The sequence below is a fragment of the Taeniopygia guttata genome, chromosome 3 (genome assembly GCF_048771995.1).
Source record: "Taeniopygia guttata chromosome 3, bTaeGut7.mat, whole genome shotgun sequence".
Taxonomy (NCBI): Eukaryota; Metazoa; Chordata; class Aves; order Passeriformes; family Estrildidae; genus Taeniopygia; species Taeniopygia guttata.
This window is the reverse complement of record NC_133027.1, coordinates 47,412,909-47,427,162: the sequence shown is the minus strand read 5'-3', so window position 1 is coordinate 47,427,162 and position 14,254 is coordinate 47,412,909. Positions and strand designations below refer to the sequence as shown.

The following is a 14,254-nucleotide window of genomic DNA, read 5'->3' as shown; positions in this document are numbered from 1 at the left end:
ACTGTGTTCTTGTAATCAAACCCATACTGTAGTGCCACTTTCATATTGCCTTCCTACTTCCTTTCAAATTTTGAAAATTTGCTTCTAGGTTGGCTTAATGGATCTATAAGTGTCATGATAAGCCTTACTGAGGGTAAATATGACCCAGACAGTATGAGATACCTATCCAAGGAAACCCTTTTAATTGTTTCCTGGAATGATTGTTACTCAACTGTTTCTATTTTTGCAGGCTACAGCATTACTCAATAGCTATAAAGCTGCCTTTCTTCCTTTATTTATCTTTTCTTAAAAAAGTATGTTCTGTATTCCCAACATACGTACTTACTTATCAACAGCTGTATTCATTTCTAGCTTCATGTGCAATACCTGCACAGTCCTCTCACTTTATTGTCTAGTCCTTCAAGTTCTGTCCAGTTCAAGTTGAGATACTTGAATGTTTTGTTAATGGTTTAGCAAAAATTTTTTTGCGTGCTGTAATTTTGCCTACTGTACTTACTGTAATTTGACTGCTCTTTTCGGTAGCATCTGGAGTTTCTTCTAAATATCACTGAACTTTTAAATTTCTTTGCTTGTTCTTTATATCAGATATGAAGATCACATAAATCTTTCCCTACCTTTCAGCTGTATACTTACTACTTGTTCTCTCAAAAAAAAGCAAGAAAGGAAAAGACAGTCAAATGTTGCTTGAGACCACAAAATTTCTAGGCCTGTCTTGTATTCTTAGTGACTGGGATGTCTGTTTGGACTCATTATTCTTTGTGTACATTAAGAATACATTTTAGGGATAGTCCAACACGTATCTGCCAAGTCCTTGCTGTAAGTGGCACTTAACAAGTTCTCTTGTTTAAGCAAGCAGTGACAGTGATTGGACATTTCTTGACTTTGAACACAGTATATCACTTGGCTGAAATACAATTCTGGATACCTGGAAGGTAATATGCAAAGTTTAAAAGTTGCATGTGTAACATGAGCGGCATTTTGCCGAGTAAATGCTAGTGATGGTTCCTTATTTCAAAAAACATTTGAGAACTGTGTCAAATTTTCTTGGTAACTGAACTCTCTCTTTCATGCTAGAGAGCACCTTGCTACTCAGCCTCTTACCAAGAACAGCACTCAACCCGGCCATGTCCTGTCTTGCTCCTGGCAAATCTCCAAATTATTGATTCACTGCTATGATAAGTGCGCTGTATTAAGCCAGAGATATTTTTTTTAATGTAATTCTAGAATGATTTTGTTAGACAAACAAGTAGACAAATGTCCAAAATCTCTGCTACCTAGGAATCCCTCATGTTGTAAGGCTTTTAGGTATAATACTTGCCAGTGTTATTGCACTGAAAACCTACAAAGCCTACCCTAAAATGTGCAGCAGTCACCTGAACCTAGTAGTGCTATCCAACTGTTTGACATCAGGAGTTCTGGACATTAGACACATTTTGTTATCCCACTCAGGCAGCTGATAATAAATGATGAAACACTTCTGTGAGTTCCATTGAGAAAACTTTCTGGTAAGCATCAGACTTAGAGTATCTGCTAGTCAAGTCTGCCACTTGGACATGATGTGTTAAAAGCAGAATGATTGGTAGAATGCTTTTGAGAAACACTTCCTTTTTTTAAATACAAGATTTGCTATTAGACACTAGTTTATATGGAAGTGGAGAGATCTGACAAATAACACTTCTGCACAGTCTAGCAGATATGTAATATTGCAGATTTTTTGCTAGGCTTGTGACTGTCATAATTGCTTTTCTCGCTTGTCAGCCTGTGCATGTTTTTATTTAGCTGTTTGATTTTTTTAATACAATGTGCACATTATTTAAGTCACTTGAACATCCTGAAAACAAGGACATGTTTTCTGCCATGAACAGAGTATGGAAAATCATTATGTAAAATTTTTGAGTCCTTATCAGCACGGTTGAATAACACCTTTTAGGTACTCCATGGAGTTAATTTTTGTCTCTTGTGCTCAGTTTTACATTACAAATACCTCAAATGTGGTCATTACAGAACTTGTTTCCTTAGGCTGTCATTAATATTGGTGAATTAAGATATTGACCTTGTTGATTATTTCTCAAGGTTTTTAAGGGCTTTGATCTACCTAGCTGTATGTAGTGAGCATGAGCACTTTTTTAAAAAGTGTTGAATGTAGCCTTAATTCATTGTCTCAACATCTGAGAAACCAAAAAAACCTTGGTAGTTTCTTTGAGCACAAGTTTCATCCCAAACTATAGTTTTTATCTCAGTGGATAGTGTGAACAAACTATTACATTCTTCAAAAATAAGGACCATTTTCTCTCTTCTCAAAATAATGTATTTGGAGCTTTTAATACAAAAGTAAAATGAATTTGTATTGCAGTTTTTCACCTAGTGTGTAGGTATAAAAAGCAATTTAAAATTAACTAGTATGAGTATCCCAAATAGCCTAGCCATGGTAACTCAGTGTTGTACAACCCTGATTCATCTTGCTTCTTCAGAGAGAAAATTTCTGTTCTTCAGCAGCTGGGTTCCTTCTACACTACCTCACTTAACCCTGTCTTTCATATACCTGTATTACAAGGTTTATCTTGTGAACAAGTCTCTTTACATTCCTTCTTACAAAATGGAACATAGATGCTGTGAAAAGCTTTGCCTGGGACTTGCTAATTTGTCTTTTCTAACCTTGTTCTAGTACAGACACTCTCAAATCATGGTTTTGGCATTACCTAAACCACTACTTTTCTTTGCAAAACTGATGCATGTGATGTGAGGCAGGTGATTAGTCTGTTGTATGAAGCAATCTGTATTTAACAGGCCACTTCTGAGTATCTTCCAAGGCATTACAACTGCTAATGACATGAAATAGTTCATATTTTCAATAACTACCACTGGGAAGCTAGACATGTTCTGACTACTTCGTGCTGTCTTCTCACCTGCTAAAAACAGCACTGTAGCTGCTGAGGAAATGTGTCAGGGAGAATGGGAAATACGATTATTTTGTGTTTTTTCCCAATATATTGCACACATTTGTTTTAAGTGGGTAAAAGCACCAAACCTAACAGCTGACCAAGCTATTGGCAATACTCAGATGAACCAGTTCCCAACGCAGCATGTAACCATGTTAAATAACTCTACTTCAGGGCAGTTTGTACTTCCCCCTCAGCACCTCATGTTTTTGTTTTAATCAACATAAATTAAAATGTTAAAAGGGGCAGTTAAAGCTGCTCTGCTTTCCTATGCCCTTCAAGGGTTTTCCTGAAGTGGGAACAAATGACTTCTTGGCCTTTGTGGCTTACCTGAATGTTGCAGAAGCTTGTAGTGCTTCCATCATGATTTCAGCTAGTGCAAGTGTCTAGCAGCTCGCCTTGACGAGGATGTTAAATGCCAAGCTAATGAACCAGTGGTATTGGGAAGACATTCTCCCAAGTCTACTGAAGAATTTACTGTGTGTCAGGTGTCTTTATTAGCTTCCACATAACTCTTTAGAGTGTGCAGTTTTGACTGCCAGCCCTGCCTTTATCATGGAAGTGTTAATGGCAACTATAATGATAAATCCTAGATTTGTTTCAGAAAAGGCCTGTTATTATCTCAGTGTTTTTAATTTGAATAATATGCCATGTAAATTGAAATACTGAAGTTTTTGACAGAAAGGCTCCTCATCTTTCTCTCCAACCCTCATTAGCTTTTGGATTCTTTTATTGTCTTTTAAAAGAGGAAATCAGTGAAAGTGGGAAGCTCAGATCTTTGATTTTGTATCCTCCAGACAAGTCAAGACAAGTATTTCCCACATTTCTGATGTTACTGACCGTTCTGTATCATGGTCCTTTTTGCTTGTTCCCAGAAGTGTTTTGGTTTTGTAAAGGGAGCTAACAATTCTTGCAGCCTCTTCTCTCAGTCTTGTTTCCCAGTGCTCTTGCAGTTGTTTGTTACTGTGGGATCAGAATAAAAATTTCAGCTTGCATCCAGTTGCTGTTGCCCCCTGTGCAGTCAAAGCTCTGTTTGAATCCTTTGATGAATGAACACCCAAAGTGTGTGACATGAAAAGTACGCATTTTGAGCATATTGTGGGCTTGTTTCCTAGCTGATGGCATGACTAGGAACAGAGGAATGTGATGGCAGTGAATTGTCTTTAAAAGTGTGCATACAATCATCATTACATGTCATCTAGTTCAGCCCTCCTGTAGTGAACACCTGAAGGAACACCTTCAATTACATTAGGTTTCTTAGAGCCCTGTAACCTGACATTGAATGTTTCCAGAGATGGGACTTCTCCCACCTCCTATGACAGCTTGTTCCAGCATTTCATCACCCTCATCATACATCACCTTCATCATCACCCTTCTTATGTCTAGTCTAAATTTACTCTCTTTCAGTTTAAAACCATTACCTCTTGTCCTATTGCTATAAGCTCTACTTGAAAGTTGAAGAGCTTGGAGTGGATTTTCAGTGTTGCCCTAAAAGATTTTAAAGGGTAAATGGACTTTAACAAGATGGTTTCTGTTTGTTACCTTCCTCCATGGACTCCTTAAAATTTGTTCACTGAGAGCAACAGGTGGAATGTCACTGACATTTGCAGATCTGAAAAGGCACAGCAGGAAGGTGATCAGATAATTGTACAGCAATCTTGAATCTAGTTTCTAGTATTTCAAGTCTTCATCAAGCCTGCTATCCTTAGTCCAGCAAGTATTTGGGTTGTTAATATTCCCTTTCTTATTCACCAGGCTAAATAAAGAAAAAACTCTAGAAAAATGAATTGTAAATGTTAAAGTGCTCTGCATTTTTCTGAACTGTGTATGAGAAAGAAAAATCCTTGCCACTGTGTTTTTTGGGTGTATGATCCTGCCTACACACCTAGTCCTATTGGCTGAGTTCTATAGAACATTTCATCTTGTATTTGAGGAGAAGAACATTATTGTAATTGCTTTAGTAAGTCAGAGTTATCTACCAACTCTTCTCCTCACAAAATAAAAGCTAAACCCATTAAGTGGAAGGTACAGAGTTCTTATCTAATTAGATTTGAATATGATCATTAGTTTAAGGACTTGCAAGTGAGGATGGGAAATGATAATTCTGCATTCAGTCACTCCTGTTTCCTCTAAATAACTTTAGATATTAGTCCAGTTAAAAAACAGTGATGATGCATGTTTCAAACTCAGTGTATTGATAAAATTAATCTGTGGTATTTATGTTGTCACAGCTCTTTAATGTTGAAAGGTGTTGAGCCACAAAGTACCTGTGAATTGGAGGTGGATGCAGTAGCTGCTGACATTTTGAATCAACTCGATATTGAAGGTGAAGTGTTAATAACTTTCCATGTAAAATGGTTTTAGAACAGAAACCATGTTGTCATAGTTCACTCTTCTTTCAAAGGTCAGCTAAATCACAATCCATATTTCAGTGTAAGTGAATTGTTGATCTCCAAATTTATAAAGATTTAAAAAATAACTAACTCTAAAAGAAAAGAGTTTATAAAAATAGTGTCTTATCAGAGCAATATAAAGAGATTTTTGTTAATGCATAATAGAAGGTTTCAGACCTATAGGAAAAATACTAATGGAAATACCAACATCATGTGTGCATGTATGCATATATATGTACATACACCTATATATACATATATACACTACTTGGTGGGAAGACAAGAAAAAGCCAAAGATCTAGATCACAAACAGGAGATCTGGAAAGCAAATGAAGTTACACCTTAACTTTTACATAATACCAAATCGTAGAGTAAGGCAGGAATGGCAATTAAAAAACAACAGACTAGAATGACAAAGAGATGAAGAAAAGTGTCAGAATCCAGTATGGGGAAAGAATGCTTTGTCATTTTGGCAGATTTCTCTTAATGTATAATTGCATATTTCAGCCCAGATTGGCAGGAACCCTGGTTTGCAAGCTATATGGGAGGATGAAAAGCAGCGACGGAGGCAGAAATGTGAATCTTCTCAGATTAAGCCACCTGAGTCACAAGGTAAAAAAAAAAAAAAAAATCCAATAGTGCAACTGTTAATCCAAAACTTTGAATGAGAAGCAAGCAAGAGGACAGAATTTAAATTGGTGTATCATGTTTGGGGGATTTTTAGATATACTGGGTTTTTTTACTTCCAAGCTTAGTGATGGTCCAGTATGTGTTTTCCTGTTTTTAAAGCAAGATGATGTAACCTTGCCTAACAACATCATGATTCAGCTGTCTGCAAAACATTCTAGACAGAATGAATGATAATGGTAGTTAATATTGTATATTTTGTGATGGAAAGCATTTAAATACCAACAAAACTAAATCTCTTTATCTTGAAGCTTTCCATTGTAGTTTATGCACAAGGGCAGTCCCACTGAATTTCTGCAGAATTATAGCTAAGGTGGTATTAGATTAAAATTCTAATAGGATAGGCAAATCCCTGTCTTTATGTCCCCGTTTTTATGTAAAATTCATTACACGGGAAAGACTGTACTCTGCAATGTAATTGCATAGTGAACAGGCTATTCTCCATAGAACCTAGGCCATATTTCATTTAAAATATGAATGACATTTGGCAAGTAAGACAGAGGATTGAAAGAAGAAAAGAGGCAGGTTCCTGGCTATGGCAGACTACTTTCTGAATTACTTTTTTCCTGTGTTTCTGTGTAATGTTATTGAGGCTGCATAAGCCAGACTTCTCAAAAGTGTTCACTGATTTTTCTTGGATGCTCACCTTGGGGTAATTGCATTGTGATTTGTAAATGCTGTTGATACTCACAGTTGGGAATGAGATCAGTTGGGAGTATGTGAAGTATTTTAAAGTTTTTTTTAATACAGTTGGAAAGTCAGCCCTCGGATTTGGCACGGAAAATTAGCAGGCACTTCAACTTTGAGCCTTTTTCTAATAAAATCAGTAATTTTAGCTGCTCTCTGTGTTGAGAGGTCAAAGTAAAACTGAATAACAAATATTTTTCAAATTTTAAAGACCGTGGATTTGTGCCAGCAACAGAGAGTGAAAAATTTTTTCAGAAGAGACTTAAAGAAATTCTCAAGCAAAATGACTTCTCTGTGTAAGTGTTTAGCCATTTGTCATAAAATATAGTATTCCATGCAACCCTTAAATATGCATTTAAAACTTGCTTTTCAATTACCTAGAACGTTGTCAGGATCATTGGACTACAGTAATGGATCAGAGGAGTTCTCTGCTGAGCTAACACTGCATTCTGAGGTACTTTCTCCTGAAGCCTTTCCATGTACACCAGCTAATACAGTAGAAGTGCATGACGATAAACAGATGAGCAAAGGTGAGTTTTTTAATATCCTAATTGTTTAGGCATAAATCTACATCATAGTTTGGCTGTTCATACTATTAACAGAAGTAAGCCAAGGAAGTTGTGACTGTTAGTTATGAAAAACCAAAGACTAGTTTAGGTTTTTGTTATTGTTAGAGTAAATATTTTTAAAATTGTTACAGCAAATAATGGAAATATACCCGGATAGTAAAATCCATTCTGAAGTGACTTGCTTATAATGTATTGATATCTCTGACTCTGAAGTTTTATGCTTTCTCTTCTTTTTTTTTTTTTTTTTTAAAGATTCCAAGAGCATGCATACTGATAAAGAGGAAGCCCTTATTAATGAAGAAGCAATTTTAAACATTGTGGAGAATAGTCAGAGCTTTCAGCCTTTGTCTCAAAGACTGAATCAGACTACAGTTTTTAGTGAGTATGACTGGACTGTCTTTTCTTCCAAACTATTTTATTGTTCCACAGCCTTGTGCTCCCTTAGGCTACCCATCATGAAGAAAGTAAGTAATTTATCTCAGGGAGTTTTTTTAAACAGGTTGAGACATCACACACACAGACACATACCCTACCACCACCAAAACATACCTTATGTTTTCTAAGGAATGTCACCAGGACTGTATTTGTAGAGGCTGCTGTGTTTGGTTCTGTAAGCCCTGTCCTCTTGCCAGGTCAGCTTTTGTGGGTATTGCTCTTCCTTATGCTTCTAGGGCTATAAGGCTAAAACTATCAGAATGAAGATGATTTTGACTGTCTGTCCATGATACTCTTGCAGTTACTGACTGCATCTTTCATACAGTTAAGGTAGAAAACATGCATGTGATCTGTCTTCAGAAGCTCACCTGTCTGGAGATACTGGTCAATAGTAGGTTGATAATGAGAGGCAAGTTGCAACAGAGTGTTTCCCAATATTTTTACATACAAAGAATGGTTGAAGGCTAAGAAACAAGAAGCAGAATATTTAAGAGGAGGAGAGAAGAACCATGACAGTAAAATTGCGAGGCACAAGGGGGAAACAACCATAAAATAACCAAGAAAGGAACTTGTATGAAAAACTATGAGGTAGAAATATTTCAAATACTGTAAAGGAGATAAAAAGCACATAGTTCATGCTATATCTCTGTGTATGTTCTTTGGTAAACATAATGTATAATGTTAATGTGAACCAGACAGTGTGGGGCAGGGAATATTTAAAACCCATAGTAGTCTCCATTTCTTTTGATACCTATAGGGTACGAATATGTGCTTGGGCAATAGTATATGTCTGTGGGTAATACAATAGACAACCTTGAAATCTGTTCTTCCTAAGAAGGGAGGAGTAGATGATGTTAGATTAAGAGTGTAGTGTTGTTTTATTTTGCAGAGAATAGGCAAGATTTTGATCATAGAAGTTTTATAAGCAAGGATTTGGGTTTATTGAAAGAATTATAAGAAATTCTTTGGGAGCTGGCAAACATAAACAGACCTGAGAGAATAAAAAATGACTAAAATAATATGTAGGGTATGCCTTATGACTTAGGCCCTATGCCCCTATTGATTTGCTCAACCAAATTGAAATGTTGAAATGGTCTTTTTTTTCCACTGGCTAGGTAATCAAATTGAGATTATATTACTTTTTTTTTTTTTCTCTTTCTTTGTCTCCTCCCTTCTTGTCATGCTGATTCCTGGTGTCTTGTGTGACTATGAGCAACATGCTGCATATTTGGGTCTCTTATGCTCTCCCATAGCCTTCACCAGTGTTCACTGTTCCTCTAGTAAAGTTGTAGTGCCACAGGGACTGTGAACCACATGACTTCTGCTATTCAGTGTGAATTACATCCCCAAGGTTCATATTAACATGAAGTAGAGGTTGGAGTTCAATGATGAGCCTCATAAAGGGCAAAAGAGCCAAAAATAGAAAGTATAATTGAAAGTGGGTTAATTCAAAAACTCTGGAAAAGAGGATGGTATCTGTTGTAAAGGGTTGCATGGTATCTTGTGAAGCCTTTGGAAAATATAAGAAAATGCCTTTTTCACCAGTGTTGAGATCTGTTTTATATAATTCTCAAGATCATTATAATCATATGATGCTTCCTGAGGAAAGAAATTAGAGATTGTAGTTCTTCAACCAGAGAAGGAGAGAGAAGTAACAAAGATGCCTGGTAGACTGGAGGTCACAAATTGGTTATGAGGTCAGATGATAGATAAGTAGGAAGAGAGTGAGAAAAAACTGTGACCTGGAAGGACTTTTAAGGGGAAAAAAAAAAAAAAAAAAAAGAGAGCAGGGACATGCATAAATTACTGTAAGCTTGGGTCAAATAAAAGAAAGATAAAATTTATATGAGGAGTGAAATCAGGTAAGCTTTCAGTGTTTAGAGAAACCTTGGAATAGAATATCTTATAGTGACATGAAAAGGGAGCCAAAGTTGAGCATTATATTTAAGAACAGAAGGAAGAAGAGTTGGTTAAAGTCAGTGTCCCTTTTCACAAGCTGTAGTGACTGAAAGTCCTCAAGTGATACAGAAAAAAGTGCTCAAAGCTAATGCAGCTATTGAGCAAGAGAAGGCAGTGAGGCTTCAGAACTGGCACTCAAACTGAAATTAAAGGGGAGAGTGAAGCTTTACTGAATATGAGGAAGTAATAGGAGAGTGGAGAGAAAGAAGTACATCCACTGAATCTGGTACAATCAGAAGAGTAGGGCAGAAAGAAAGAAAGTTGTCAAAGTTTTAGATACAGAGCTAGAAAAGATAAATCATAAAATTTGAAGAAACAAGATATGAAAAGAGCTTTATTTCTGTAGTATGCCTTGCCTTAGACATTAAAAAACTAGTAGATTTTAAAATGGTGAGGGGCTTTTTTGTTTGGTTTGGTTGATTTTGTTTTTCTACTGGTAGACTGTAACTAGTCATTTACAAGTAGAACAAAATATAGATTCTACTTGTATGGGCTTTTTCTGCAGTGGGCAGTAGTGCTGATGAGGCCATGATTGATCTGTTGGCTGGACTGGAGAATGATGGATATCAGATGGGACATCAAAAAACACTCTCTCACCATCGTTCTCTTGGAAGCTGGCGAACTTCTCAGAACAGTGATGATGAAGAAAATGAGCCACAGTGTGAGAAAGAAGAAATGGAACTTAGCTTGCTAATGTCCCAGAGGTGGGACAGTAGCATGGAAGAGCCTGGGCAAAAAAGGAGGTATATATTTTCTTTTCTTAATATGGTTTTTTTTTTTCTGCCAGATCTTTCCTTCCTCCCACCTTGTTTTCAAGTATGCTATGAGCCCAATGAGATGTAGAGAGGTCTTTGTTAACAACAGGGAAAAATATGTGCAGATTTTGGGATGGAATGCACATTGTTTAGATGATGATGTGACTCATCAGTGTTATCTGGAAATAAAGACTTAAGTGTTTAAGTTTGGCCAGACATAAGATTCTAGTTTGCTCTTTGAAGAAGAATTAAGTAGACTTTTTGTTGTACAAGTCCAAATAAAAAAAACCTTTAATAGTAACTTGCTTGTAAGGTGACACCTTGGATGTGATACAAATGTTAAGGTGTATTTTGTACATCTTTTACCAAAGTCAATATTTAAGAAGTATTAATATGAAGATTAACCAAGCAACCTGAGGAAGAAACATCCATTTGTTTCCATGTTCAAAGCTTAAATCAAAACATGAATGTTGCTCACTCGGCTTGACTGCTAAAGGTCAGCAACTTCATTATATATATAAGGCCAAGATTCTTGGAACACCTTCTCAGGTTGTAATGACCTTTTGTACAGTCTGCACTGACAGGCATTGAAAGCAGCTATATATAGGTTCTTTTGACCCCTGCTTTCGGCACACCTTCTGATATTTATAATTTTGTTTGAAGTATGAGGAACTTCACAGACGTAACATTTTTATATTTGGGGTTCTTTCCTACATGAGAAATGGTAATCATACTATGTTTCAGAGAACCAGAGAGGTATAGAAATGCTTCTTTTATTTCCCAAACGCACATTAAAGTTGTAAGAGAACCAGAAGTTAGTTCATTAGTCTCCTAGTTCTAGAGATAATTGATCTCTAAAGCTAGTTTTCCTATATGATCTTGGATTTTCTATGTTTTTTTCCCTCCAGTAGTCTGGAAAGTTGAAATTTCCATCCAAAACACTTAACATCAAACTTCAGTTTAGTGGTAGTTACTGTGAAAACCTGTATCTTGCAGAACTCATTAGCTCAGGCACAACTCTGTATAGGCTTGACTGTACAACTTCAGGAGTCAGGTAGATCCAGAAGCAATTGACTGCATTCATGCAGTAAAGAATCTTATTTAAAAACTCAAGAGACTTGATGAGCTATCTCACTAGTATCTTAACTCGCATATGCCTACACCTTAATCCCAGACAGAAAATGTACATACCATGTGCTTCCACAGGGAGTGAACTTATATTCAGAGGGAATTACAAGTTCTGTTTCACAGAGATCTCTACAGAATTTGGACTGATTTCAGACACAAGCCATGGGTATCTTTTGCCTCCTGCATGATTCTGCTCATGTATGAAGAACCAGTTTGAGTCTTGATGATAGATCTGACTTTACTCTGCTCGGGCTCATTCCATCTCTGTGGCTTCCTAATGCATCCTTGCATAGCCATACTAAGGCTTTTCTGTTAGTGAGTATTTACCAGTCTTACATTATCTTACAAAATCTATTGAGCTAATGAGGAGTAACCACACCTTTCTGCAAAAGTAAACTGTATTTAGGTTATTGTGGATTTTCCTTCCAGTAAATTCAAAACATTTGTGTTTATAGTTTTTAAGGTGTTACACAAACTTAAACAAACAACAAACTAATTAAAAACCCCCAAACTTCAGTTCTTTAATATGTGTCTAGATTTCTTTCATGTAGCCACAGAACAGCTTATTTCTGGTAAGAGTTTTGTCCATCTCACACTTTATTTTAAAGAAGAAATCAAATTCCTAAGTGGTTGTAGAGTTATAATATACTGGAGGATTTGTTCTTTGTGGTTTTCTATGATATTGTATAATATTCTTCCTTCCCCTATGCCCCTATAAAGCAAGCACAGAAAATTCATATAAGCTTTTCTTTGTAGATTTGCTTCTTTTTTTTTCCCAGTGAATTTATGACTGTAAACATGGCAGTTAACTTAGTAAAAGCAGCTTAAGTATTAACAACAGCTGCTTCAGAATATTCAATGAGAGGTGGAATGAACCATGGTTTTGTTGGTCATGATTTAGTTAAGCCTGCCAAGAGAGATAATTGTTATAATACAGTAAAGACTTCTTAACAAAAGAAGAAACCACAAAAAAGTAAACATCTGTTTGCTAACAGCTAAACTAAAGTAATTTTGCATAGTTGGTTTAGTCTTCAGATTTCAAGCACTTTGAAGCAATGAAATTAAATCGCAGTAAAATTGACCTAAAATTGAACATTGAAATGCTTTCTCTGTATCTTCTTTAGTGAATCCTGCTGTTTAAAATGGTTGGCTACCACTGTTGCCTCTTAAAATAGTAACATTGAATAATATTTTGACTTTCTCAGTGAGAAATGTGACAAAATTTTTGTTTCTTTCCTTTTGCTCCTCGAAATTACACAGCCACATAGCACCACACTCCACTGAGTTTCATGTTCCCTGTGACTCATGGTGTTTCTAATAGAAGTATTATGCATAAATTAGTTCCTTCACTTTCCTCCAGGTCAGCTAGCAAAAATATGCATCGAAGTTCAACAGAAGAGGATTCATCTTCGGAGGAAGAAATGGAGTGGAGCAGTAACAATATGCTCCTAACTAATCTTTCAATACCTCAGTTAGATGGAACTGCAGATGAAAATGGTGGTAAGTAAATAGAAAATCAGCTTTGGAAGTTGAGTCATAGTTCATTTTCACACCAAATTGCTAGTTCTCAAAAGTGCTGACTATTTTCATTCCTTGTTTCAACTGGAAGGAAAAGTTCTCAACAAAAGGGCCTTGCAGAAGCAGGCCCTTAACATCTTCCTTAAAAAACAATTGCATTTCAATCTCAATGCCCTCTATGAATTACCAGAATCTGTTTTTTGTATTGTATCAATGACCCGAAAAACGACATCGTTTAATTAGTTCTTCGGAAAAAAACCAAATATGATATTAAAAGTAATGATTCTGTGGGATCATTTAGCCTCCTAGGATTATTGTAAATAATGAATGTATTATACTGTATAGATTTAGATGGTTCTTTGCAAGTATTTGCCACACATGCTAAACTATAATGAGCTTTTGTTTGGGCCTGTGTTTCATTCTGCAGATTGCATATTCACATTTGGGATTGCGTGAGTTAAAATTATGCTGTGGCAAAGCCACTGCAGAAGGAACTGCCTTTCAAAATCTGTAAAAAAATTAATTAATATGTAGAGATCTCTTGCCATCTTTATAACATGCTGTCTTTGATCAAATAACATTAGTCAACAGAATCCACACTTTGAAGTTAGCGAAATATATAAATAATATTATTTGTTTCATTAGAAAATCTGCAAGTCACATTATAATGTTCTGTTGAGAAAGTGAATTATATGATCTTATTAGATAGATTATAGATAACCACAGCTATTCTTTTGTGTTCAGTGGTTAAAACATAGTTTGCTTTTTCCTTTGTTTTTATAGGTATAATGGTAGGATTAATAAATGATTTGATATACTGCTAGTATGATATCCTTTTGTCAGATATAAATTGTAATTTCCTTATTTGCCATACTTTCTAATTTATTGTAATAAGAGATGCTGCTGGCTAAAGAGACTGTTCTTAAGTAATTGTTGAAGCATATTTTAAGTATGTGAAATATCATGTCAGCTTAGAAAGCGTATTACTGTCAACTTTTACACTGATTTCTTGTAATAGGAGATACAGAAAATTCAAAACAGATCTCAGTCCAGATAGTCTAAATTAGAAAATGCCTGTGCGCACATGAACCTGTGTCCAGATAATCTGACTGACTGACAAGTATTTTTGCAGTTTTTATATCTGAATAGCCAGATATTTTCCAGGTCTTTGTTGACACTGCCAA

The 14,254-nt window shown here is 35.9% G+C and overlaps 1 protein-coding gene across 1 annotated transcript in view; it reads left to right on the top strand.

Annotated features, from left to right (window-relative positions):
- REV3L (REV3 like, DNA directed polymerase zeta catalytic subunit) overlaps positions 1-14,254 on the top strand; it is a 113,563-nt gene that overhangs the window by 54,185 nt on the left and 45,124 nt on the right. Inside the window, exons 6-12 of the mRNA XM_030267753.4 lie at positions 5,171-5,265; positions 5,840-5,944; positions 6,918-7,002; positions 7,088-7,236; positions 7,528-7,653; positions 10,175-10,412; positions 12,913-13,052. Of these exons, the coding sequence (XP_030123613.4) occupies positions 5,171-5,265; positions 5,840-5,944; positions 6,918-7,002; positions 7,088-7,236; positions 7,528-7,653; positions 10,175-10,412; positions 12,913-13,052 (938 nt within the window). The remainder of the gene's footprint in view (positions 1-5,170; positions 5,266-5,839; positions 5,945-6,917; positions 7,003-7,087; positions 7,237-7,527; positions 7,654-10,174; positions 10,413-12,912; positions 13,053-14,254) is intronic.